This window comes from Humulus lupulus, chromosome 2 (assembly GCF_963169125.1).
Source record: "Humulus lupulus chromosome 2, drHumLupu1.1, whole genome shotgun sequence".
NCBI lineage: Eukaryota > Viridiplantae > Streptophyta > Magnoliopsida > Rosales > Cannabaceae > Humulus > Humulus lupulus.
In genome coordinates this window covers 150,586,778-150,610,244 of record NC_084794.1, presented here as the reverse complement: position 1 = coordinate 150,610,244, position 23,467 = coordinate 150,586,778, and the positions used below count along the sequence as shown (strand labels likewise).

General features: G+C 36.5%; 1 protein-coding gene across 4 annotated transcripts in view; it reads left to right on the top strand.

The window, feature by feature from the left end:
- The window catches only part of LOC133818626 (valine--tRNA ligase, chloroplastic/mitochondrial 2), a 45,433-nt gene that overhangs the window by 1,424 nt on the left and 20,542 nt on the right, over positions 1 to 23,467 (top strand). For 3 of the 4 annotated variants that reach the window (XR_009885993.1, XM_062251620.1, XM_062251621.1), the window contains exons 3-15: positions 131 to 257; positions 402 to 485; positions 818 to 912; positions 1,461 to 1,552; positions 1,860 to 1,913; positions 2,720 to 2,772; positions 2,871 to 2,938; positions 4,136 to 4,211; positions 4,334 to 4,417; positions 14,808 to 14,956; positions 15,055 to 15,172; positions 15,295 to 15,411; positions 18,382 to 18,602. Coding sequence is in view for 3 of the 4 variants with exons in the window: in XM_062251620.1 (XP_062107604.1) it covers positions 131 to 257; positions 402 to 485; positions 818 to 912; positions 1,461 to 1,552; positions 1,860 to 1,913; positions 2,720 to 2,772; positions 2,871 to 2,938; positions 4,136 to 4,211; positions 4,334 to 4,417; positions 14,808 to 14,956; positions 15,055 to 15,172; positions 15,295 to 15,411; positions 18,382 to 18,602 (1,338 nt within the window). In the remaining variant the exon portion in view is untranslated. Of the gene's footprint in view, positions 1 to 130; positions 258 to 401; positions 486 to 817; positions 913 to 1,460; positions 1,553 to 1,859; positions 1,914 to 2,719; positions 2,773 to 2,870; positions 2,939 to 4,135; positions 4,212 to 4,333; positions 4,418 to 14,807; positions 14,957 to 15,054; positions 15,173 to 15,294; positions 15,412 to 18,381; positions 18,603 to 23,467 lie in introns of those variants that run through there. The other variant, XM_062251622.1, reaches the window with a different exon arrangement.

Sequence of the window (23,467 nt, the reverse complement as noted above, 5' to 3'; positions counted from 1 at the left end):
GTTATCAAATTTCTTCCTGTGTACATTCTTTGTGATTTGGTCATATCAGCTCATTGTGTCAGTTTATGGTAATTTTGTTTTTATTTTTTGGTAATTGATTGGTTGGTATATTTATTTATTTATTTTTCAGGTGGGATTCTCAAGGATATTTTAAACCAAACTTTGACCGTGGCGGTGATCCATTTGTGATTTCAATGCCTCCTCCTAATGTTACCGGTTCACTGCATATGGGGCATGCAATGTTTGTAACTCTTGAGGTTGGGAAAATAATTATTTGTATTCAAGTTTTGTTTAAATACATTTGATCATAATGGTTAATAACTTTTAGACTCGAGGGAGAAGACTCAAAATATACACAGTTAGTAAGAAGTGCTTATGTTTGATATTGATTACTTTTCTAGGATATAATGGTAAGATATAATCGAATGAAGGGAAGACCTACACTCTGGATTCCAGGGACTGATCATGCTGGTATTGCAACTCAGGTACATTAATGATTTTTATTCTAAAAGATTTGTAGTCAGCAAACTACTTATTTTCTCAACAACTTAATTAAGTTACAAATAGTTGAAGCCTCTTTATTTCAATTGCATGACTATAACTCAATTAAGTCTATATGGGTTTTATGGTTACACTTACATGATGTAAAATAATTTGATAGTGTCTCTTTATTCTGCTTTGGTGGAAGGATGTCATTTTTGGTTTTTCTCTAAATAGATTTTATTGCACATCCACCTATTACTTGTCTTATTGTTTCCATTATATAGTACAATTTTTGTTTCTTATGGATGATATGTTACATCTTGTTTTCTCCCAGCTGGTTGTGGAAAGAATGCTTGCATCTGAAGGAATAAAAAGGGTCGAATTGAGTCGAGATGACTTCACAAAAAGAGTTTGGGAGTGGAAAGAGAAGTAAATGCTCATGTTGAACTTCCATTTTGTTTTCTTCCATCCTTCTGCTATGTTTGTTTCTCTGTCCTGCTTGATAGTCTGCAAGTTAGATATCTTTTTGGTGGTATTTCCTATCTAAGGAGGACATTTAATTAAGTCCATGAAAGCTTGTGTAACCTTTATAAGCTAGTGTTGAGGATATCCCACAGATTATGGCTTTTTTCACTTTATATTTTAATATAATGATACCTTCTTAAGAGTTTAATAAAAAAGAACTACACAACAATGAACTTAACCAAGTGTGAGACTAGTGCATGTGTTTGATTTGGTGTCTAGGGAGTTGTGTGTATTTGAGACTCGGTTTGGGTTGCTGCCATGTAAAGCACTATTGTCTTGCTCGTCAGAAATGCCTAATTGTCATTGGATATGGCTCACTTGCTTTTGTTTCCCCTGAATTATGGCCATTTTAATAAATGGGTGTGTGAACCTATGCTTTTTTTTTTCCTTTTCTCTTCTCTCAGCCTAATTTATAAATATTAGAAGGCTTTTTAATTTGCATGCTTGTTCAGGTATGGTGGGACAATCACAAATCAAATTAAAAGACTTGGTGCTTCTTGTGATTGGAGTAGAGAGCACTTTACCCTTGATGAGCAGCTAAGTCGTAAGATATTTTTCTATGCAGTAGAAGTAATAGAGTCTATGTATAGTGTATCAGATAGTCAACAATGAAGTTGGATTAGGGTGCTTTAAAATGTGATAGGCATCAACATTTTTAATCCTTTTTTTCTTTTACTAACAATCTTTCTCCTTTTCACTAGTCTTGAAAAAATAACTTAAAAGAAAGAAATTAACAGAATCTACCTAGAGCGACAATCACATTGCTGGAGAATCCACATAGCTTGTGTAGGCATTGCACTGTACATCAAATACTTTTAAATAATACTTTGTTTTCTTTTGACTTCTTGCAGGAGCTGTAATTGAGGCATTTGTCAGGCTTCATGATAAAGGTCTAATTTATCAAGGTATATTTATAAGCTCTGTGAACTTCATTGTTGCCTATCCTTTGTGGTGCTCTAGTGGCTGGGTGTCACTGACTCAAGCTTCTTACGCTTTTTGCTTGAAAAAGAGTACTAAATGAAATAAAGGTCATAGCTGTATTCTTATGATTCTTTTGCTCCAGATTATCATCATAGAAGTTGCTGTGTTTACTTAGCAAATGTTTTACGTGTTAAGAAAAAGAGTGATGGCTCTTTTTGAGTACTGGAATGTTTTCAATCTTAATATGGTAAAGGAAGAGAATAAGTTTGATTGTATACAAATAAGTTGATTGGATTTTTTGTTAAATGTTTTTTGTTGGAAGAATTTTAGAATAGCTTCCTTATAATCGTATTAGGAAATTATCTTCAAGGATGATGCTGTAGCCTTTCAGGAAATACCTAAAGGAAAAAGATATATGATATAATGCTCCTTAAAATTTTTACAATTCAGTTTATAATATTTAAAGTTTTGTTTCTTAGCACCCTCTCTCCACTCCCCCCCTAAAAAAAAGAATCCATTTTCTCTAACTTTTGTTGATGACAGAATTAGAACCAATTTTAGAACCTTAAACATAGAAATTTTCCATTAACTTCTATGCAATTTCATTTTATTTTGAAGCAATTATCACCCTGGAACTTTTGGATTCACCTCAGTCCTTAAACTGGGATGACTCAAAATTTGGGTCAATTTGGGAAGGAGTTTGAGTCCTCACCTAGGTGCTTTAATGGTAAGAAGATATGATTGATACCAGGTGAAGCAATCTTGTAAATGTATATATTTTTTATCACAGGATCATACATGGTGAACTGGTCTCCTAGTCTACAAACTGCTGTTTCTGACTTGGTGAGTTTTTCAAGTTTTGGATAGGCAAAATCATTCTTCTCTTAATTCTTCAGTTATAAATAATTATTTTTACACTATCCCTTACGACCTGTGCCCAGGAAGTGGAATATCATGAAGAAACAGGTACTCTCTATTACATGAAGTATCGTGTGGCTGGAGGTTCAAGGTAGTCATCAGTACTTGCAAGATAATTATTTTTCATTCACTTTTTGTATTAAAATGTGATATCATGAAGAAATTTAGAATCGTTCTATATATATATATATATATATTTGAAAAATTATTGGATAGTGATTGTTTTTAATCACCACCCATAAATACTTTCAGTATGTTTGGTACATAGATAAGTTGCAATTCCATTTTTTTACATGACGGTGTATAATGTAGTTACAGAGGACCTCACACAAATTTTCAAGAAATTCCAAATAATTTAGGATGTCGAATTCAATATTCAAACAGGCATGCGTGCTTGTTTCAATACTTATACGTGCATGAAATAGTTTGTTTGAATCCTCATAAATTATTCAGAATTTTCTGAAAATTTATGGGAGGTCCCCTGTAACTACATTATACACCGTCATATAAAAAAAATAAAGACAACTTATCCATCCACCAAAATACTAAAAGTAGATTAAAAATAATCACCTTATATATATATAGGTAGGGACATCATTTTTGCCCCTAACATAGGGGCTGAAAAATTATAACCTAATTTTTTTTTGCATGATGGTGTACATTATAATTATAATCGGCATCCCGCCAATTTTTCGAAAAATTTCGAATAATTTATGGTACCGAAATCAGAGTTCAAATAGTTGCACGCGTGCCTGATTTTTTTTATACGCCTGAAAAATAGACTATTTACTCTGATTTCGGCATTGTAAATTATATAGAATTTTTAAAAAATTGTCGAGATGCCTACTATAACTATCATATACACTGTCATACAAAAAGATTGGGTTATAATTTCTCCAAATACCAAAAATAAAAAATGCCCTTACCTAAGAAGCTCTCTCTCTCTCTTTATATCTATCTATGTATATACATATATACATTTTTTGAACTAGTATGAAGAAAACAGATTATATATAGTTCACAGATGCATTAAATTGAGCATCTTTTTGCATGCCTTGTTTAATCCTGATATGTTTGCCTGGGTTTCGATCATTTGCATACTGAATGATATTTTGGTATTTCTCGTACTAAAATCCTTAGCAGTAGAAAAACACATATATGTACACATTTTCATTTATTTGTGCATGTGCAAGTGTTCCAAAGGCTTTACATGTGTTCAATTGTATTAATATTAGTTGCCACAAAAAAAAATTATATTAATATTACTTTATATCTTAACTCTCTTTAGTAGTGATTACCTGACAATAGCAACAACACGGCCAGAGACTTTATTCGGTGATGTGGCTGTTGCAGTGCATCCTAAGGTAGGGTTACCTTGTGACTGATGGACCTAATTCTTGACTCTCTTGGTTGGGGTATCAATTAATTTGGTTTGTCACCTTGTTCTGGTGAAAATTGATTTCTTTTTTCTAATTTCATTATGTAGGATGGTCGATATTCAAAGTACATTGGTAAAATGGCTATTGTACCAATGACATATGGTCGACATGTTCCTATAATTGCTGACAAGGTAAACCTACCCTATGCTCGTACAACGAAGCAAATCTTTTCATTACCAATTTTGTTTCACTGTCTTTAAGGGCCAGTGCTTCTTATTGTTATTGCTGCTGTGAAAACGCATCAATGATGGTAGGAATTCTAGAATTAGGGTTGTTCATGTGTTTCAGTGGTAGCTGTTGGCTTGAAAAGAGCACATCAGGTGCGCAAATAGAGGTTTTAAAAATTTATTTTTCATCGATAGTAAGTCAGGATCAAATATATATATATATACATTAAATCTAAATACATAAAAGATATATACATTAAATCTAAATACATAAAAGATAGATCTAATACCTCTTGTAGCCCAAGTGTTCTCGCTCTCTTTTAATATAAAATAACGAGCATCCAATCCTTGCTTGTTGAATTTGAGATTCAAATTAAGATCTTCCAAGCCACTCCTCAACACACTAGGACGTGTGCGGGCACGTGGAACATTTAGAACAACTCTAAATGTAGTAACACATGAGATCAAGAGACTTGGAGAAGGATTTGTTTTTCTGCGAGGATAGAAAAGTATAGATATTTTTTAGCTTATGAAAACTTATGTTAGACTACCTAGAAAATTACTATATATATATAGTCTAGGTTTAATCTAATTAGGATTTGGTTTTATTTATTTAATTAATATTTTAATTAAATTAAAATACCAATTAAATAATAAATTAATAATTCAAATTGTAACTGATACTCTTGAACCATTCAAAACTGGTCCCACCCTAGGGTTGCGCCTACCACTTTTCGCATTTATTTATTTCATTTAACAAGATAACATATTTATCTATTTAAAATATGCATAAATATCAATTAATTAAAAATTAACTTTATCTTTGTTAAAAAAAAAAACTTATAAAACTTAATTTAATTATTATAATATCATTCTCTCATTATTAATTAATTCAGAACCAATTAATATTTTGATCAACTAAAATAGAGTTTGCAAATAAAACACATTAGTTAATTTAATTAAGTAATTACATATTATATACCAATAATTATATCTTTGTGAAGTGACTTAGAGATCATGGACCTGTAATTATAAGCTCAAATAAATTAGATTATTAATTAATCTCTTTAATTAAAGGGTAAATACCATTTTGGACCTTATGTTTTGCAAAAGTTATCGATCGGATCTTGTGTTTTGTTAAATGACAATTTGGACCCTGCGTTTTGCAAAATGGAACAAAAGAGTAGCTTGGACTTGATTTTGGTCAAACTTTTATTAAATATGACCAAAATACCCTCAAATTTAATTTTATTTGAATTTTCTAAATCATTAATGTGTTTTCTTTATTCATAATAAATAAAAACAATTTAAAAAATAATTTCAGAAAAACAAAATAAAATAGTTAAAAGTTGAATCAAATAAAAATACTATAATCTCTCATTCATCTTTCTCTCTCTCTCTCCCCTCTTTCTTTCTCCCAATAATTTTCACAGATCTTCATCTCTCTATCTCTTTCCTTCTCATGTTCATCTCTCTCTTCCCTCTTCTGCACGGAGTAGAGCATATCTTGTTGGAGGCGAAAGATCTTCATCGTCTTCATGTTCTTCTTCATCTAGGTCGTCGGAGGCGGATCTCGTTGGCCATGGAAGCTCTCGTGTCTGGGCTCTAGATTTGACGGGGACGGACTCGTGTCGCAACCTCGCCGACACCGTGAGCGTGACCTTTGTTCTAAGCTCCACCACGACCCAGATTCGAGGAAGAGGAATCCCCGCCGCGACCTAGCCCCATCACCGTTTGAATTCCACATCTGAGATGGAGGGAGGAGGAAGCCCCACCGTGGTCGAAGAAGGAACATAATGATATGAACAACCTGCATAAATGGTAAGAATAGAGGCAAGAACCCAGAAAAAGAAATAGAATGAAAATAGTCACTGTATTATGGAAATAATAGGATTTCGAGAGCCTATTTCTCTCCAAGAGTTGCAACTCACACCAATATTCTTCACACCCTCAAATGACTAACATTCCTCTAGATAACTAATTCCCACGGTACAACACAGCCTCCTACACCTCACCTTACTCAAGTCACTCTCCTCTAACTAACTTTTACCATATTCCTATCGGGTGCTGACTTGTCACTCTTCTTCCCCTTCTCTCTCCTAGTGTAAACATAGGTGATTGGAGGTCTATCAATATCCCCTGCCCAAAGTTTCACCTTGTCCTCAAGGTGGAAGTGAGGATATTGCTCTTGAATGACCTTGAAATCTTCCCAAGTAACCTCAAAGGCAGGCAAGTTTGTCCATTTGATTAGAGCCTGTGGGGGAGTCTTTTGGGTGCCAGGTCGCACATCCAGGAGGTGTTCGGGCTCAAGTGTCCATTCCAACTTTGCAGACAAATCTAGTGGCAAGGTGGCAGCTTGTTGATGAGGACCTAAAGCAGTTCTCAGCACTAAAACATGAAATACTAGATGAAGCAAAGACCCTGGTGGTAACTGAAGTTTATAAGTAGTTGCTCCAATTCGTTTGAGGACTGGGAATGGCCCAAAAAATCTGGGGGACAACTTCTCATTTCGACGTTTAGCGCTGGCGGTAAGGGTGTAGCTTGACATACACCAAATCACCCTCTTGGAATTGGACATCTCTTCGTTTTTTATCTGCTTGCATCTTCATCTTTTGTTGAGCACGATGCAGGTTCATCTTCAAAATCTCCAATATATCATCGCGGGCCTTCAAGTTCTCTTCTACAGCCGAGACGGAAGTACCAGAGTGTTCACAACGAACCAATGGAGGGGGTTCTCTATGGTAGACAACCACAAAAGGTGTCATTCCAGCTGAGGAGTGAAATGAAGTATTGTACCAATACTCTGCCCACGGTAACCATTTAGCCCATTTGCCCTGTTGGGAGCTCACAAAGCAGCGGAGATATGTTTCCAAACATCTGTTCACTACCTCTGTTTGACCATCCGATTGAGGATGGTAAGCCGAGCTGTGTTTGAGTGTAGTGCCCTGCAAGCGAAACAACTCAAAAATATTTTGTCACGATCCGACACAATGGAGCGAGGAATGCCATGGAGTTTGACAATTTCCCTCACGAATACTGCTGCCACTGTAAGGGCTGAGAAAGGATGACGGAGTGGAATGAAATGGCCATATTTACTCAATCGATCAACTACCACCAAGATTGAGTCAAAGCCATGAGAAAGAGGCAGCCCCTCTACGAAATCCATGGACATATCCTTCCAAATCTGCTCTGGAATAGGAAGGGGTTGCAACAATCCCGCTAGTGACTGCGCCAAGTACTTATTTTGTTGGCAAATAGCACATTCTGCCATGTATTTCTGCACATCCTTGTGCATATTCTGCCAGTAAAAATCAGCTACTAGCTGCTGAAAAGTCTTAAAAACCCCCGAATGGCCCCCAATGTTGCTGCCATGATACTCCTGCAAAAGGATTGGAATAAATGGAGAAGAGGAGGGCAATTCCTGGCGTCCTTGGAACTTGCTGCAGCGAATAACCCCCAGCCTCCTTACCCAAACTCAAATCATGCAAAATCTTGGACAAATGAGGATCCGTGGCAATATGGGCTCTCAAATCCGGAATGGACAGCAAGCTTGGAACTGACACAACAGCTAAAAATGCATCCTGATGAACGCGAGACAAGGCATCTGCCGCTTTGTTTTCCAATCTGGGTTTGTACTGGATGTTGAAATCATAACCAAGGATCTTGGTGAGCCATTGTTGATGCTCAATAACCACCAGCCGCTGCTCTAACAAATACTTCAAACTCCTTTGATCTGTTCTCACTAAAAACTTTCTGCCCAACAAGTATGACCTCGATTTCTGAATAGCCAACACAATGGCCATCAATTTGCGCTCATAGACTGATTTGGTGCAGGCTCAGGATGACGAAACTTGACTAAAAATAGCAATAGGACACTTCTCTTGGATAAGTGCAGCCCCCAAACCCGAGCCTGAAGCATCGGCCTCAACAATGAACGGTAGAGCAAAGTTGGGCAAAGCCAACACGGGCACTGAGCACATAGCGTGTTTGAGGCGGTCAAAGTCTTTTTGAGCCTCAAGAGACACTGGAAGGCATCTTTTCGCAGCTGATCTGTGAGAGGTTTTGCTATAATCCCATAGCCTTGAACAAACTTTCGATAATACCCCGTAAGGCCTAGAAATCCTCTCAATTGTCTAATTGTTGTCGACATAGGCCACTCCTTCATGGCTGATAGTTTGGAAGGATCAACTTCCACTCCTTCTGCTTCCAAGTGGTGCGCATGAGCTTTCAGTGATGAGCTATAAACCAAGATATCGTCAAAAAATACCAACACAAATTTTCACAAAAAATCTCGAAATACCTCATTCATGAGAGCTTGAAATGTTGCTGGTGCATTAGTAAGGCCAAAGGGCATAACAAGGAACTCATAATGCCCTTCATGCGTCCTAAACGCTATCTTCTCCACATCACCTGCTGCTATACGAATCTGGTGGTATCCCGACTTCAAAAAAACCTTTGCTCCATGAAGTTCATCCAACAACTCATCAATGACTGGTATAGGAAACTTATCAGCCACCGTCTCGCGATTTAGAGCCCTATAATCCACACAAAAACGCCAACTCCTGTCTTTCTTCTTAACCAACAACTCCTGACTCGAAAAAAGGCTTGTGCTTGGTTGAACTATACCAGCCTGTAGCATATCCGCCATCAAACGCTCAATCTCATCCTTTTGCACGTGAGCATGCCGATAAGGTCTCATTGAAATTGGCCCAACACCATCGCGCAACGTGATTGCGTGTTCTCTAGCTCGTGGTGGGGGCAACCCTGAAGGCATGTGGAAAACTTCATCGAATCGTTGCAACATCAAAGTAATTACTGGTGAAATTGGAGGTTCCCCGATCCTCTTGTCTACTGCCAAAGCCCCTAGCTGAACCCAAAAACCTTGGCCTTCATGCTGTACCGTATAAATGAGAGCTTTCAAAGAGATTTGGGATTTGCAAAGGCTGGGATCACCTTGTAGAGTCACCCAAGTGCCCCCCATCTCAAATTTCATCACCAAGGATTTCTAATTGACTTGCATATTGCCGAGAGTCTCCAGCCACTTAATGCCTAGTATGATATCCGCTCCGCCTAACTCCAATGACAAGAAATCAGTGACCACTCGGAGCACTCCCAAATCCAACTCCACCTGACTGCAAATTCCTTTCGTGCGAACCTTGCTCTCGGTACCCAATAGCACACCATAGCAAGATGTCGCTGCAATGGGTATGTTTGCTCCTGAAACAATGGTCGTGGAGATAAAATTGTGAGTCGCCCCCGCTATAAATCAAGACAGTGACCGACTGATGTCCAATGTGACCCGCCAATTTCATAGTGTGAGCTGAAGTTATTCCGACTAGGGAATTTAACGAAAGTGTGGCTAAGGTTTCCTCGGAAATGCTCTCGTTTGAAGAATCCGGTGTGGGTGGTGGAGAGTCCATCGGACATTGTTGCTCTTCCTCATCAATCATCAACAAGATTTGCAATGTTTTCTGCTCACACTCGTGGCTCCGAAAGAATTTTTTATCGCACTTGAAACACACACCAAGGGCTTTCTTATCTTGATATTCAGCTTCAGTCAATCGCTTGAATGGTGGGTTCTTATATGTCGTAGCTGATCCTGGATTGACTGTAAATGGTGCTGAGGAAGAAGACATCGTGGTCGGCTTAGGTGTAGGTAACGTGAATGAAGGCTTGGGTGGGTGAGTAGGGCTTAGGTTGGACTTGAGGCCTGCAAAACGAGTTGGCTGGCCTGGCCCGTTGAGGCAAGCTGGTGGCTCTCTTCAATTCTTTGAGCTGTTTCCATAATGTTGGCCAGGCCCACAGGTTGTAGAATATGTAAAGCCCCTTTAATCTCCTCTTTGAGCCCTTTGACAAAGCTGCCCTCCAATATGTGCTTTGGCACCCCTGGTACCCGAGAAGCTAGTGCTTCTCACTTGACCCGATATTCCTTCACCGTTGCCTCCTGATGAACCGATAACAATTCTTCTGAGAGAGACCCCACTGGTACAACCCGAAATTTGAGTAATATGAGATTCTTGAGGGTAGCCCAAGAAGAAATAGGTCTCCCCTGATGTTCCCATTGAAACAAGGTTAGGGTGTCACCTTCAAGGCCAATAATGGTTGCCTCCAACGTATGCTCCTCGGAAAGACGGTTCAACAAAAAGTAACGTTCAGCTCGAAAGATCCAGCCGTCTGGATTGTCGCCTGAAAACAGTGGCAAATCCATGCATGGAGCTTTGTAATCTCATCCAAAATGGTGCCCAGAACCAAACGTATCTGTTGTGGTAGGTTGCGGAGGTGGTGAGTGTTCCTGTGAAGAAGTCGCCAGCGTCGAAGGTTTTGTTCCGTCCACCGCACGTCTGTGCCGATCGTTGCTGGCAGTGGTGACATCGGGAGTTGATCGACCAGTCACCTGAAGCAATTGGGCAAAATGACAAATCATGAAATCGATCTTCTTCTCCAAAGATGGTATTCGCTGCACATCAGATCTTAACACCTCCAGCTTCTTCGAAAACTGCTGCAGATCCGATCGGACCTCCGTCACTTCCCAGCGCAGCTCGGACTGAAGAGCCTCAAACTTCTCTTCCCACAACTTTGCCGATACCTCTTTTCTTGGTCCCATGGAAGAATGTGCTGGCTACTGGTACCAATTGATATGAACAACCTGCATAGATGGTAAGAACAGAGGCAAGAACCCAGAAATAGAAATAGAATGAAAATAGTCACTGTATTATGGAAATAATAGGATTTTGAGAACCTATTTCTCTCCAAGAGTTACAACTCACACCGATATTCTTCACACCCTCAAATGACTAACATTCCTCTAGATAACTAATTCCCACGGTACAACACAACCTCCTACACCTCACCTTACTCAAGTCACTCTCCTCTAACTAACTTTTACCATATTCCCATCGGGTGCTGACTTGTCACTCTTCTTCCCCTTCTCTCTCCTAATGTAAACATAGGTGATTGGAGGCCTATCACATAACTCAGAACAGAAAAAAAGGCACAGATCCGTGCGACAGAGCTTCAGTTCTCGTGGTGGCTGGGACTTCCAATCTGATGGGAACAGACAGGGACGGATTGATGACCATGGAAGCCAAAAACCACTATGATTTGGGTATTTTGAGATTTTTTTTGGTACTTTCAGATTGATAATTTTGAGTTTTTTATGTAATTTCTGATGATGATGATGAACAAATAAAGAAGAGAAAATGTTTCATTTTGTATGGATGATTTTTGGTTTTGATGGTGATCAAGAATAAGAGATTAACATAAACAAATAAAAGTTTAAATGATTTTGTATTTTTATTTAGGGTGGATATTGATTTTAAATTAGATTTTGTTTAAGTATTAATTTTTTTTACTTAAATGTTGTTTAAATCTTTTTTTATTTAACTGAGAAGAAGAATAGGAAGAAAGAAAGAAAAAATTGTTTAATTTAGTTTAGTCTAGATTTAGGGTTTCAATGATTTTAATTAGATATGTTAATTTTTTATTATTTAAAATATATTTTTTAATTATTTTTATTCATTGACAATTTTAAAATAAAATTTCCATTTTCTATTTAATTCATTAATTAATAAAACTTGGGGTATTTTGGTCATATTTAAAAAAAGTTTGACCAAAATCTGGTCGAGGGTATTCTTTTGTTCCATTTTGCAAAACAAAGAGTCCAAATTGTCATTTAAGAAAACACATGGTCTGATCAGTAACTTTTGCAAAAGGTGCAAAATGGTATTTACCCTTAATTAAATAATCTTATTTATTAATTCTATTATTACTCCACTATAAATATGACATTGCTCTCTTAGTAAATATAGAATTATAATTATTGAATTCTCGTGTAGTCTATTGATATAATCACTTAATGTAGTTCTGACATCCAATTATTGGTTTGTAATTAGAGTTGTTCAATATTACCGTTTTACCCTTGTTCCTTAAATACCATTAATTTACTAGTGAATAGTTTATTTATATTTAAGCTCAATAATTATTTGATTTTAAAATTAACCCTTAAAGGAACCAATATACGATCTGGTAGGAAAATTTAGATTCCAAATCTTGTAAGAACATGTTCCTTGCCACCTAAGTCATTGAATTTCCAAAACAAAAGTCATTTGGGTGATATACAAACAAAACTTAACGAGTGAATCAAAATACCCAATAAATATGAATAGGAGTTAATGACTTCTCAGGATTCAAACTAATCTACATATGATCATGTTGATATGATTTAAATATATATGACAAACGATAAGTTTATAAAGAAATGAATTTACATCGGCCCAACCATATATAATCTAATTATATAAAATAACTTTACTAAGATGTCTATTTACATCAACAATTCGTAACTAGATCACATGTATTAAAATATGCTTAGGAAACCACACTAGCAACCATTGATTATAGATTCCATACTTTAATGTGTCGACATATATTGTAACAACCATGACTTAGTCATTAGCAAATTTTTAGGAAGATTCCGTGGGTTATTTTTGAATTTGAATTTTGTATTTAAATGATCCTATTTTGTAGGATTTAGTTAGGGTGAACAAATAAACGTTTAGTGCTGCTGCCTACATATCCTATGATGTATTTTTTATTTCGATATATGAAAAAACAGATAGTTTTCTTCCCAAACAAACATGGTATCAGAGCAGCCAGCAATTCTTCTCTTCAAATTACTATTCTTGGTTTGAATGGTAAGTTTTATCTAGAATGGGCACAAACTCTCAAACTAGTAGTGGACGGACATGGAAAGCTTAGGTATTTAACAGGTGAAACGATACATCCTAAGGTAACTGATCTGAATTTAAACTAGGGAGATCTGAAAACTCCTTAGTTATGACATGGCTCCTCAACTCTATGGAAAGGAATTATCGCATTATATGAAGAGGTCGGAGAAGAAGGATGGTTGCAGTGCTGATTTTTGTGTTTCAATGGAGGGGCAGGAGAGTTATTGGAATCTTCAATTAATCAGGAATTTAAACAATAGAGAGGTACTGGAACATATTGAGTTAATTGTGGAATCAAGTTCTGTGCCCAGTGTTGGGGTTAGAAGGATCTAGTTGGGAGATTCTTCATAAGTGAGCTCTTGTAAATCAGCATTCAATATGCTGGTAGGTGATGTTTCTAATAGTTTGTTCACATGGACACACAAGGTGTAGAAAGGCCTTATGCCTTCTAAGGTTGTTTGGCAGCTCTGTTTTGGACCGTCTGTGTTCATGAGGTTCTGCAAAGAAGGAATCCTTATATGATGCTCTCCCCCGACTGGTGCTTGATGTGCAAGAAGAATGGGGAAGACTGCTCATTTATTCATACACTGTCCTTTCAAAGTATGGTATAAATTTATAAATTAGTTTGGTTTTCAGTGGTTTATGCCAAAAACTGCTACTGGGCTATTTATACATTTTGCTACTGGAAATAAAGCAAAAAAGTTGTGGAGAACGGGTGGCAGCTATTTGGTGGGCTATTTGGCTGGAAAGAAACAAAAGGATATTTCATGATGTTAAAGATTGTTTGGAGTCCCTTTGGGAAAAAGGTTAGGCATCGGGTGGGTAGGCATTTGGCTGTTTAATGTAAAGGAGTTTAAGGACGTGCCTTTCTCGGATTTATGTAGAGATTAGCATTATTGTTTGTAATGATTTGTATAAATTGTTTTTTCTGGTTTTTTCTCATTAGGTTTTCCTAATGTTTACTTGTACTAATTTATATGTACAGTTTGAGGTTTAATTTCAAAAAAGAAAAGAAAAGAAAAAGGGAGACACTGGGTAGCCATTTCACTTTTTGGAGAAAAGAGTTTGAAAATGTGCCTTTCTCTGATCTATGTAGAGACTGGCAGCTTCTAATATTAATAATTTATATTATATTCTTTATTATTAATACTAGCGTTGCTTTGTTTCCAAAAAAAAAAAAAAGTTCTATTAAATAATTTGTATTTTGACCTAAATATGTGTTTTCCGGGATTTAGACATTGACATGTCAACTAAACATTTTGGTCATCAACAACTCTTTTATAGGATAGAGATGACGAGATGATGCAAAATAATTCAAGGGCTTTTCGGTGGTAGATTTAGTTAGAGATTGGAGTTCGTTAATGTATTGCTGAAATGTATTTCTGTGTATTCGTATGAATTCATTCACACTAGCTGTTTTCTCATTCGTACTAGCTTTGTTTCTTCAGAGATGAAGAAGAATTCATGCCATGGATCCCCTAAAGTACTTTTTTTTTTTTATTTTCTCTTCTCCTCTCTTCCCCTTACTCTTGGAAAATGACATATGTCACCCAATTATACATTTTTTTATTTTAATTTTAAGCTTAATTGAGTTTGAGACAACTTTACTGATTATTGCTGTTTGGCAGCTTGTTGATAAAGATTTTGGGACTGGTGTGTTGAAGATTAGCCCTGGACACGATCACAATGATTATAATCTTGCTAAAAAGCTTGGTTTGCCAATACTTAATGTGATGAACAAGGATGGAACACTTAACAATGTTGCCGGACTGTACTGGTATGCTTTTTTGTTTGCTGGGTTTGTCATGCTTTACAACACCTTTTATCTTCTGTTGTCTTTATTTTTGGAATGATATGTCTGTCTGATATCATTAGTGGGCTTGATCGGTTCGAGGCTCGGAATCAGCTTTGGTTAGATCTGGAAGACACAGGTCTAGCTGTGAAAAAGGAGCCACATACTTTACGAGTGCCCAGATCCCAACGTGGTGGAGAAGTGAGTTTCTTTTGTTATGAATCCTAGTCTGGATATTGTTTAATGAAATACATTGGCCATGTGCAATCTTCTTACTGCTCTTACTAACATTGTTTTCTTTATTTTTTGTGCTTTTATTTTAGGTAATTGAGCCACTTGTAAGCAAGCAATGGTTTGTAACCATGGAGCCGTTAGCAGATAAAGCCCTTCAAGCTGTAGAAAAAGGAGATATAAAAATCATTCCTGAAAGATTTGAGAAGGTTTGTGAAATTATGTATTTTGCTGCCACTAACTCCTGCATATACCAAAATGGGATGGAAGGAGGAAAAAAGAAAGAGAAAGCAGCATAAAAGAAAGAGATATTTGAACCTAGACAAATCCTGGGCACAGCTAATACAATTAATCTATTTAATGGATTCTGCTAATTTAATTAAACCAGAGAACCAGAGAATAGGAGAGAAAAACTAAACACTGCAGAGAAGAAAATGAATAATCATTTTATATATAGATAAAGAATACAATTAAAAACCCTAGAGGACAAGGTCAACATAATCTGAAAAGATTCCTAAATATGAATAAGGAAACTAAAAATTAATCGCAATATCTTGCTGATAGTGTAAATATTCTGAACTAAAGGCTATTCAACAGCTGTAATAATCCAAGATTTTCCTATGATTTCTAATGGTCTTCCTCAAGCTGAGTGGTAGATGTCAAACATTCTCAGCTTGTCACTTATCTTTTCAAACACCAGTCGCTAGCCCTTTTGTAAGAATATCAGCAACATGTTTGGCGGATGTCATATTCATAGATAGCCCCAAATACTTCTTAGGCCACTGTCCTACTTCACACCCAATGGCCCAAGCATTAGCTTCCACTAAGCTATCATCTAAATTCAGCCCTAGCAACTGGGTTCTGTGCATATTTACTTTCAGCCCAGATACAGCACAAAAGACTTGTAAAATATCAAGAAAAATTCAGATAGAGCTATCGTCATTCACAAAGAACACTGTATCATCTGCAAATTGAAGATGCCTCACTGTAATATTTTCTTTTTCCACAGAAAATCCCTTGAAAAGAGGAGAAGAATTGATAGCTTTGTCCACCATTCACCCAAGCATGTCTACCACAATAAGAATGTCTACTACAATAGTAAACAAGAAAGGAGATAAGGGATCTCCTTGTCTTAGCCCTTTATTGTCATTAAACTTCCCTCTAGGCCTTCCATTGATGAATATATTATAGGACACCTAAAAGCATTCAATCCAGGAAGAAATTAATTACACTGCTGAACAACTTAAATTTTTTATTAATCATATCTTTTTTATTACAATGTATACGTATAGATATAGATATCTCTCAACAGAATAAAAATAACAAATTCCTATTTTCTAGGAATAAAATATTCTAACTAATGCTGACTTATTCCTTTTGAATAATTCAACACTCCCCCTCAAGCTAGATGATATATACTATACAATCCAAGCTTGTCTATCAACTTGTCAAACAAAGGCACATGCAATGCCTTTGTGAAAATGTCAGCGACCTGTTGAGTAGTATGAATGTAGGAAACTTTAAGAACCCCTTCATCAATCTTCTCTTTAATGAAATGACGATCAATTTCAACATGTTTTGTACGATCATGATGAACTGGATTATGAGAGATGGAGATAGCAGCTTTATTATCACACCAAATAGTCATAGGACTTTGCATAGGAACCTCTAGTTCTCCTAATAACCTCTTTATCCATAGTGCTTCACAAACACCAAGTGCAGTAGAACGTAATTCAGCTTCAGCAGTACTACTTGAGACAACCCTTTGCTTTTTACTACGCCAAGTAACAAGATTTCCAAATACTTAAGAACAGTAACCAGAAGTCAACTCTTGCCAAAGTTTGGTTAAAGAGTTAAAATAGTGAGTAACATTACCAGCATCTTGTTTCAAGTTATGTGATCGTGTACGAAGATCAAACATTTGATAAGAGTCTTCGAGATCTGAATAAGCCAATGCAACAGCATCCCAAATAGATTTTGTAGTTGGGTAGAGAAGATAGATTTCAGCAATACTATCTTGCATGGAATTGATGAGCCATGCCATCACCATGGAATTTTGAATATCCCAATCAGCAAAGGAGGAATCGGTGGACAAGGGTTGTTTAACGGAGCCATCAATGAGACCATATTTACCCTTGCCACGAATGACAAGTTGAACAGAACAAGACCATTGGAGATAATTTGGCCAGACAGTTTAAAGCTAGTAATTTGAAGGGAAAGGTTGTTTTCAATAGTAGCAGTGGGAACGATTTTAGAGGGAGACATGCATCATGAGAAGCATCAGAGTCTACACCTCTGCTCGAACCATTGGGACCTATGGTCATACCATCAGTGGGAAGATCCATTGAATTTCTTCAACTGAAAAAAATGCTTCTAATATTCTGATACCATAAAAGCATTCAATCCAGGAAGAAATTAAATACACTGCTGAAAGTCTTTAATTTTTTATTAATCGTATCTTTTTTATTACAATGTATACGTATAGATATAGATATCTCTCAACAGAATAAAAATAACAAATGCCTATTTTCTAGGAATAAAATATTCTAACTAAGGCTGACTTATTCCTTTTGAACAATTCAACAATACCAAAGAGAGATCACTTCATCTGTCTCCTCCACTTCGGCCCAAACCACTTTTATTTGGCACTAAATCCAGAAAATCCCACTCCACAGTCATATGCCTTCTCAAAATCTGTTGTGGGTTGCTATATGGCTAAAGAGTGTCAAACTTTTTGCCCTGTTTTCCTTTTCTCACTTGTTAAGAGATTGGGGTTGCTTGATGTAATTTTATTTTAAGTTTTTAAATGTTATGTTAGTTTTGTGGGGTTTTAGTTTAGCTGTAGGTGCTTGGTTTCACCTGATCTCTCTTCTTTGTAATTATTCCTTTTATGTAATAATTAAAAAGATTGAAAGAATAGCTACATCAGAACAACAAACAACTAATTATGGATGTGCAATCGCAGTATTAAATTAAATCCTTGCCAAACACATATCATTCTTTAGCTTAGGATATTGACATATGTAGTTAAATACATGGAACAAATATACCCTTACAACAACCCTACCCATTTCTTCATGTTGCAGGTGGTTCATATTTTTTAATCACTTTTAGTATCTTCAATTTTTTTAAGAATTCTTTTATTTTGGTTGTTCTCTGAAACCTTCTATGATTCACAGATTTATAACCACTGGCTATCAAATATTAAAGATTGGTGCATAAGTAGGCAATTGTGGTGGGGACACCGCATTCCAGTTTGGTACATTGAGGGAAAAGACAATGAAGAAGAATATATAGTTGCTAGAAGTGTTGATGAAGCTCTTAAGAAAGCACATGAGAAATATGGGAAAGCTGTAAAGATTTATCAAGATCCAGATGTACTAGACACTTGGTTTTCAAGGTTGGTTATTTCATTAAATACTAGCAATTTGAATGTTTGTTTTCGCATAAACTGTTTTTAAGAATTTCAAAGAATCAAAAAGTTGGGTTCATTTAGTTGTCTTCACAAAAATATGGTACAAAATGTTATAGTAATATGAATATAGAGTCGAAATTTAATGGTACAATTAGTGCAACTTTCGTGGGCTTCTTTTTGCTGCTAAAGAAAAAAATTAATGGTATACTTACTTTTAACTCCATCTACTATCTATGTGATCATTTTGTATATTTTGAAATTTTTTAATCTTTATAAAAAGTCTTATTTATGATCATTCATTTATCAGCTTAATCAAGAAACAACCTGTGAAATATTTTATTTCGTAAGAGCTATGCCATTTAAATAGACATTGTACAACCTATAAATAGATTTGGTATTGAATACCCATATATTCTAGGATAATTACAATAAACCTAAAATCACCTAAATAAGGAAACAAAATATTCTATACAGCTTGGTTTCCCATTCTAGAAGATACTGAAATAATAAAGAATAATAACAGAAAATAAAACAATAGTTTCTATACCCTCCCTCAAGCTGGTGCATAGAGATTCCACATGCCCAACTTGCACTCTTTCGATAAGCCTTTAGTCAGAATATCAGCCTTTTGTTGTTTGCTAGGAACATATACAACACAACACTTTTTCTTTGATCTTTTCTTTAATGAAGTGTCTATCCACTTCCACATGCTTCGTTCTATCATGGTGAATGGGGTTATGAGCAATGTTGATTGCAGACTTGGTGTCACTGTATAACTTTAGAGGCTCCATTCTTTGAAGTTTCAACTCTTCAAATATTCGTTTAATCCAGATTAACTCGCATACTCCTTGAGCAAGAGCTCTAAGTTCTGCTTCAGTGCTACTTCGAGCTACTACTGGCTGTTTCTTACTTCTCCAAGTAACTAAGTTTCCCCACACTTTGGTACAATAGCCAGTGGTTGATCTTCTATCCTCAATTGATCCTGCCCAATCAGCATCTGTGAACGCTTCTACACCCCATTCTTCATTTTTCTTGAACAATAATCCAAGTCCAGGTGTTTTCTTTAGATAGCGTAGGATTGTGTACACAGCTTCTAAATGTTCCTCTAGAGGATTGTGCATGTATTGACTAACCAAGTTGACGGCGAAGACAATGTCTGGTCTTGTATGAGACAAGTAGATCAGTTTTCCTACTAACCGTTGATACATTCCTTCGTCAACCGTCTTCTCCTTCATATTCTTTTTGTACTTGCCTTTTGGTTTGATTGGAGTTGCTACAGGTTTACAACCACTCATTCCTGTTTCTTTGAGGAGATCCAAAATGTATTTTCTCTAAGGTACTAATCCCCTTTTTGGTTCTTGCCACCTCCATGCCAGGAAAGTATTTCATAGGTCCAAGATCTTTTACTTCAAATTCCTGTGCTAGCATACCTTTAAGTTTTTCTTGCTCTCCATACTCATCATCTGTTATTATCATGTCATCGACATAAACAATGAGGATAGTCACCTTACCCTCGTGTGAGTGTTTGAAAAGTAGGGTATGATCTGATTGAGCTTGTATGTATCCATGTCTTTTTATCACTTGATTAAGTCTTTCAAACCACGCTCTTGGAGACTGTTTTAGGCTTCGAATCCTGGAGGAATTTTCATAAAATCTTCCTCTAAATGTCCATTAAGAAAAACATTTTTGATGTCTAGCTACTGTAAGGGCCAATCTAGGTTGGCAGCAATAGATAATAGGACTCTCACAGTGTTTAACTTTGCAACAGGAGCGAATGTCTCATTGTAATCCACGCCATATGTCTGAGTGAACCCTTTCGCAACTAATCTTGCTTTGTACCGGTCTACTGTTCCATCAGCTTTGTGTTTAACTGTAAACACCCATTTACACCCCACCATGTTTACCTCTAGGCCGATTGACTACTGTCCATGTGGTGTTGGATAATAAGGCTCCAATTTCCTTATACACTGCTTGCTTTCACTCTTTCTGTGCAAGTGCCTCAGTAACATCCTTAGGACTTGCCACTTGCTCAACTTTTGATAGAAAATCTTTGTAATGAGGAGTGAGTTTACTATAACAGACATATTTGGACATTGGGTGTTGAGTACAGCTTCAAATTCCCTTTCTTTTGGTAATAGGTAACTCAAACTCAGGTTCAATCATACTGGAAGACTCAACATTAGGAATATTATCAGGTAAAATAGGATCAAGAGAAGGATTACTTACATCAGGAGTAGTTTGTGGATCAGATTCATGAGATGTTGGAGCATTAGTTGACTGTATTACTTGATGGTTGTTTTGTCGCCGAGAGTAGACTAAGAGTTCCTTAGTCTTAGGTGGCTGAGATTGTTGCTGCTCAGAAGAGTTTTGAAACTCTGAAATTTCAGGAATAGCTTTTGGAAGACAAGTATCCTAACTAGAAACTTCACTCACTGTCCCTCCCTGAAGTGAATAGTTGGGATAAAAGGGTTGTCCTTCATGGAATGTAACGTCTATTGAAAAATACATACGATGAGTAGGAGGATGATAACACTTGTATCCTTTTTTAGTAGAAGAGTAACCCAAAAAATTCACATTTAAGGGCTCTAGGATCAAACATAGATCGGTTTGGGCTAAGAACATGAACTAAAAAGACAACCAAACGTTTTCAAGGGGAGATTAGACACCAGCTGTGTATTTGGATACACTTTGAGAAGTATAGATAGAGGAGTGAAATTTCAATACTCCAGAGGGCATTTTATTGATAAGATAGACAGCCGTAAGAACAACTTCTCCCCATGTGTTTCGGAACTAAGGTTGTGAACATAATTGCTCTAGCGATTTCTAATAGGTGTCTATTTTTGCATTCAGCAACCCCATTTTGTTGGGGTGTGCCTGCACATGAACTTTTATGAGCGATGCCATGAGAAAGAAGATAATCACCTAATATTGAGTTGAAATATTGAGTGCCATTGGTTGTGTGCAAGACTTGGAGATTTGCATTGAATTGATTTTTGATCATAGAGTGAAAACTTTTAAAATTCATGGCAGCATGAAATTTAGATTTAAGCAAAAATACCCCACTAACACGTGTGTGATCATCAATAAAAGTGATAAACTATTTTGTATTTGTAGTATTTGTTATTGTAGATGGTCCTCATATATCAGTACGAATGAGATTTAAAGGCTGAGTTGATTTGTAAGGTATAGAACGAGAAACAACACGTGTATGTTTTGCCAATTGACAAATGTCACAATGAAATAAGCTCAAGTCTTTATTCCGAAATAACTTAGGAAATAAATGTTTCAGATATGAAAAACTAGGGTAGCCTATAATGCCACTGGATAATATTGTTAGAATATATGAGCTATAAATTAGCTAGAAATTAGGGTCAATTGTAATTATTTAATTTCCTAATTTCTCTCCTACTTTCCTAGTTTAGTTTCTCTAATATTGTATAAATATATGTTATTTACATGAATAAAAGATACAATTCATTCATCATTTTCTATATGGTATCAGAGCAATTTTAGATTAGGGATTCGAAATTTGGGCTGTTCACAAAATTTGGGTTTGTTCTTCTCTTTTCTTAAGGGGTTCTTTTTTGGAAAACCTCTTTGGAGTGATCTGTAGCTCTCACCGCCGGCATAGGAGGATTGCCCAGGTGCTGATCTTCAAACCCGAAGTTCAATGTTCAGACTCCCTGTGCGTGGTCCACACGCGCTGTTGTATCTCTCTGCCTGCTTCCACACGCCCCGGTGCGTGCGCGCACGTGGACCATTTTCTGGTGGTCGTTTACATTCCGATTGTTCATCTCTGAGTTCCTGACCGATCGGTGCTTCGTTTTTGGTCACCTCTTGTCCGTACCTGTGATTATCAAGGTTTGGTCTAGGTTCTTTGTTGTGATCCTACCTTGGTTTTAGTTTGTTGCTGCTTTGTTTATTTGTTAAGGCGTTATGGCTGGGCATAAATCAGAGGGAAAATCAGCGGTTGTATTTGATGTGGTTCCTGTGATGTCTAAAATCACAGACCATAAATTGACTGGTTTGAATTATTTAGAATGGAGTAAGATGATTCAGTTTTATCTAAGAAGTATTAACAAAGATGATCATTTGAGTGATGATCCTTCAATAGAAAAAGATGATTCGAGAAAGATGTGGCTACAGGAGGATGCTCGTTTGTTTCTCTAAATTCGGAATTCTATTGACAATGAGGTAATTAGCTTGATTAATCACTGTGAATAAGTTAAAGAACAAATGTATTACTTGGAGTTTTTGTATTCTGGAAAAGACAATCTGTCTCGTATTTATGATGTTTGCAAAGCCTTTTACCGTGCGGAGAAACAATATCAGTCTCTTATGAATTACTTTATGGCATTTAAGAAAACGTACGAAGAGCTTAATGTGTTGCTGCCATTTAGTCCTGATGTGAAGGTTCAACAGCGCCAACGAGATTAGATGGTTGTTATGAACTTTCTAGCAAGACTCTCATTTGAATTTGACTCTGCGAAGTCACAAGTTTTTTCTGGTTCTGATGTTTCCTCTTTACAAGATGTGTTTACCCGTGTTTTTCGCACAGAAACTACTTCTGTTTCTCTTAATAATGCTTTGGTGAGTTGTAATAATTATGCACCATGGTAAACCTCTACTCCAAGTGGATACAAAGGAGGCAATTCACAAGGACTTGACAATCGAACACTGGATTCCAGAAGCATTATGTGCGACTATTGTAAGAAACCAGGCCACACCATGTTTGAGTGTAGGAAGTTACCGTTCAAGAATCAGCATAAAACATTGCTAATATTGCAAGCACTAGTGATGCATCTGAAAAATCGGTCCTTATTCCTACTGATGAATTTGCCAAGTTCTCA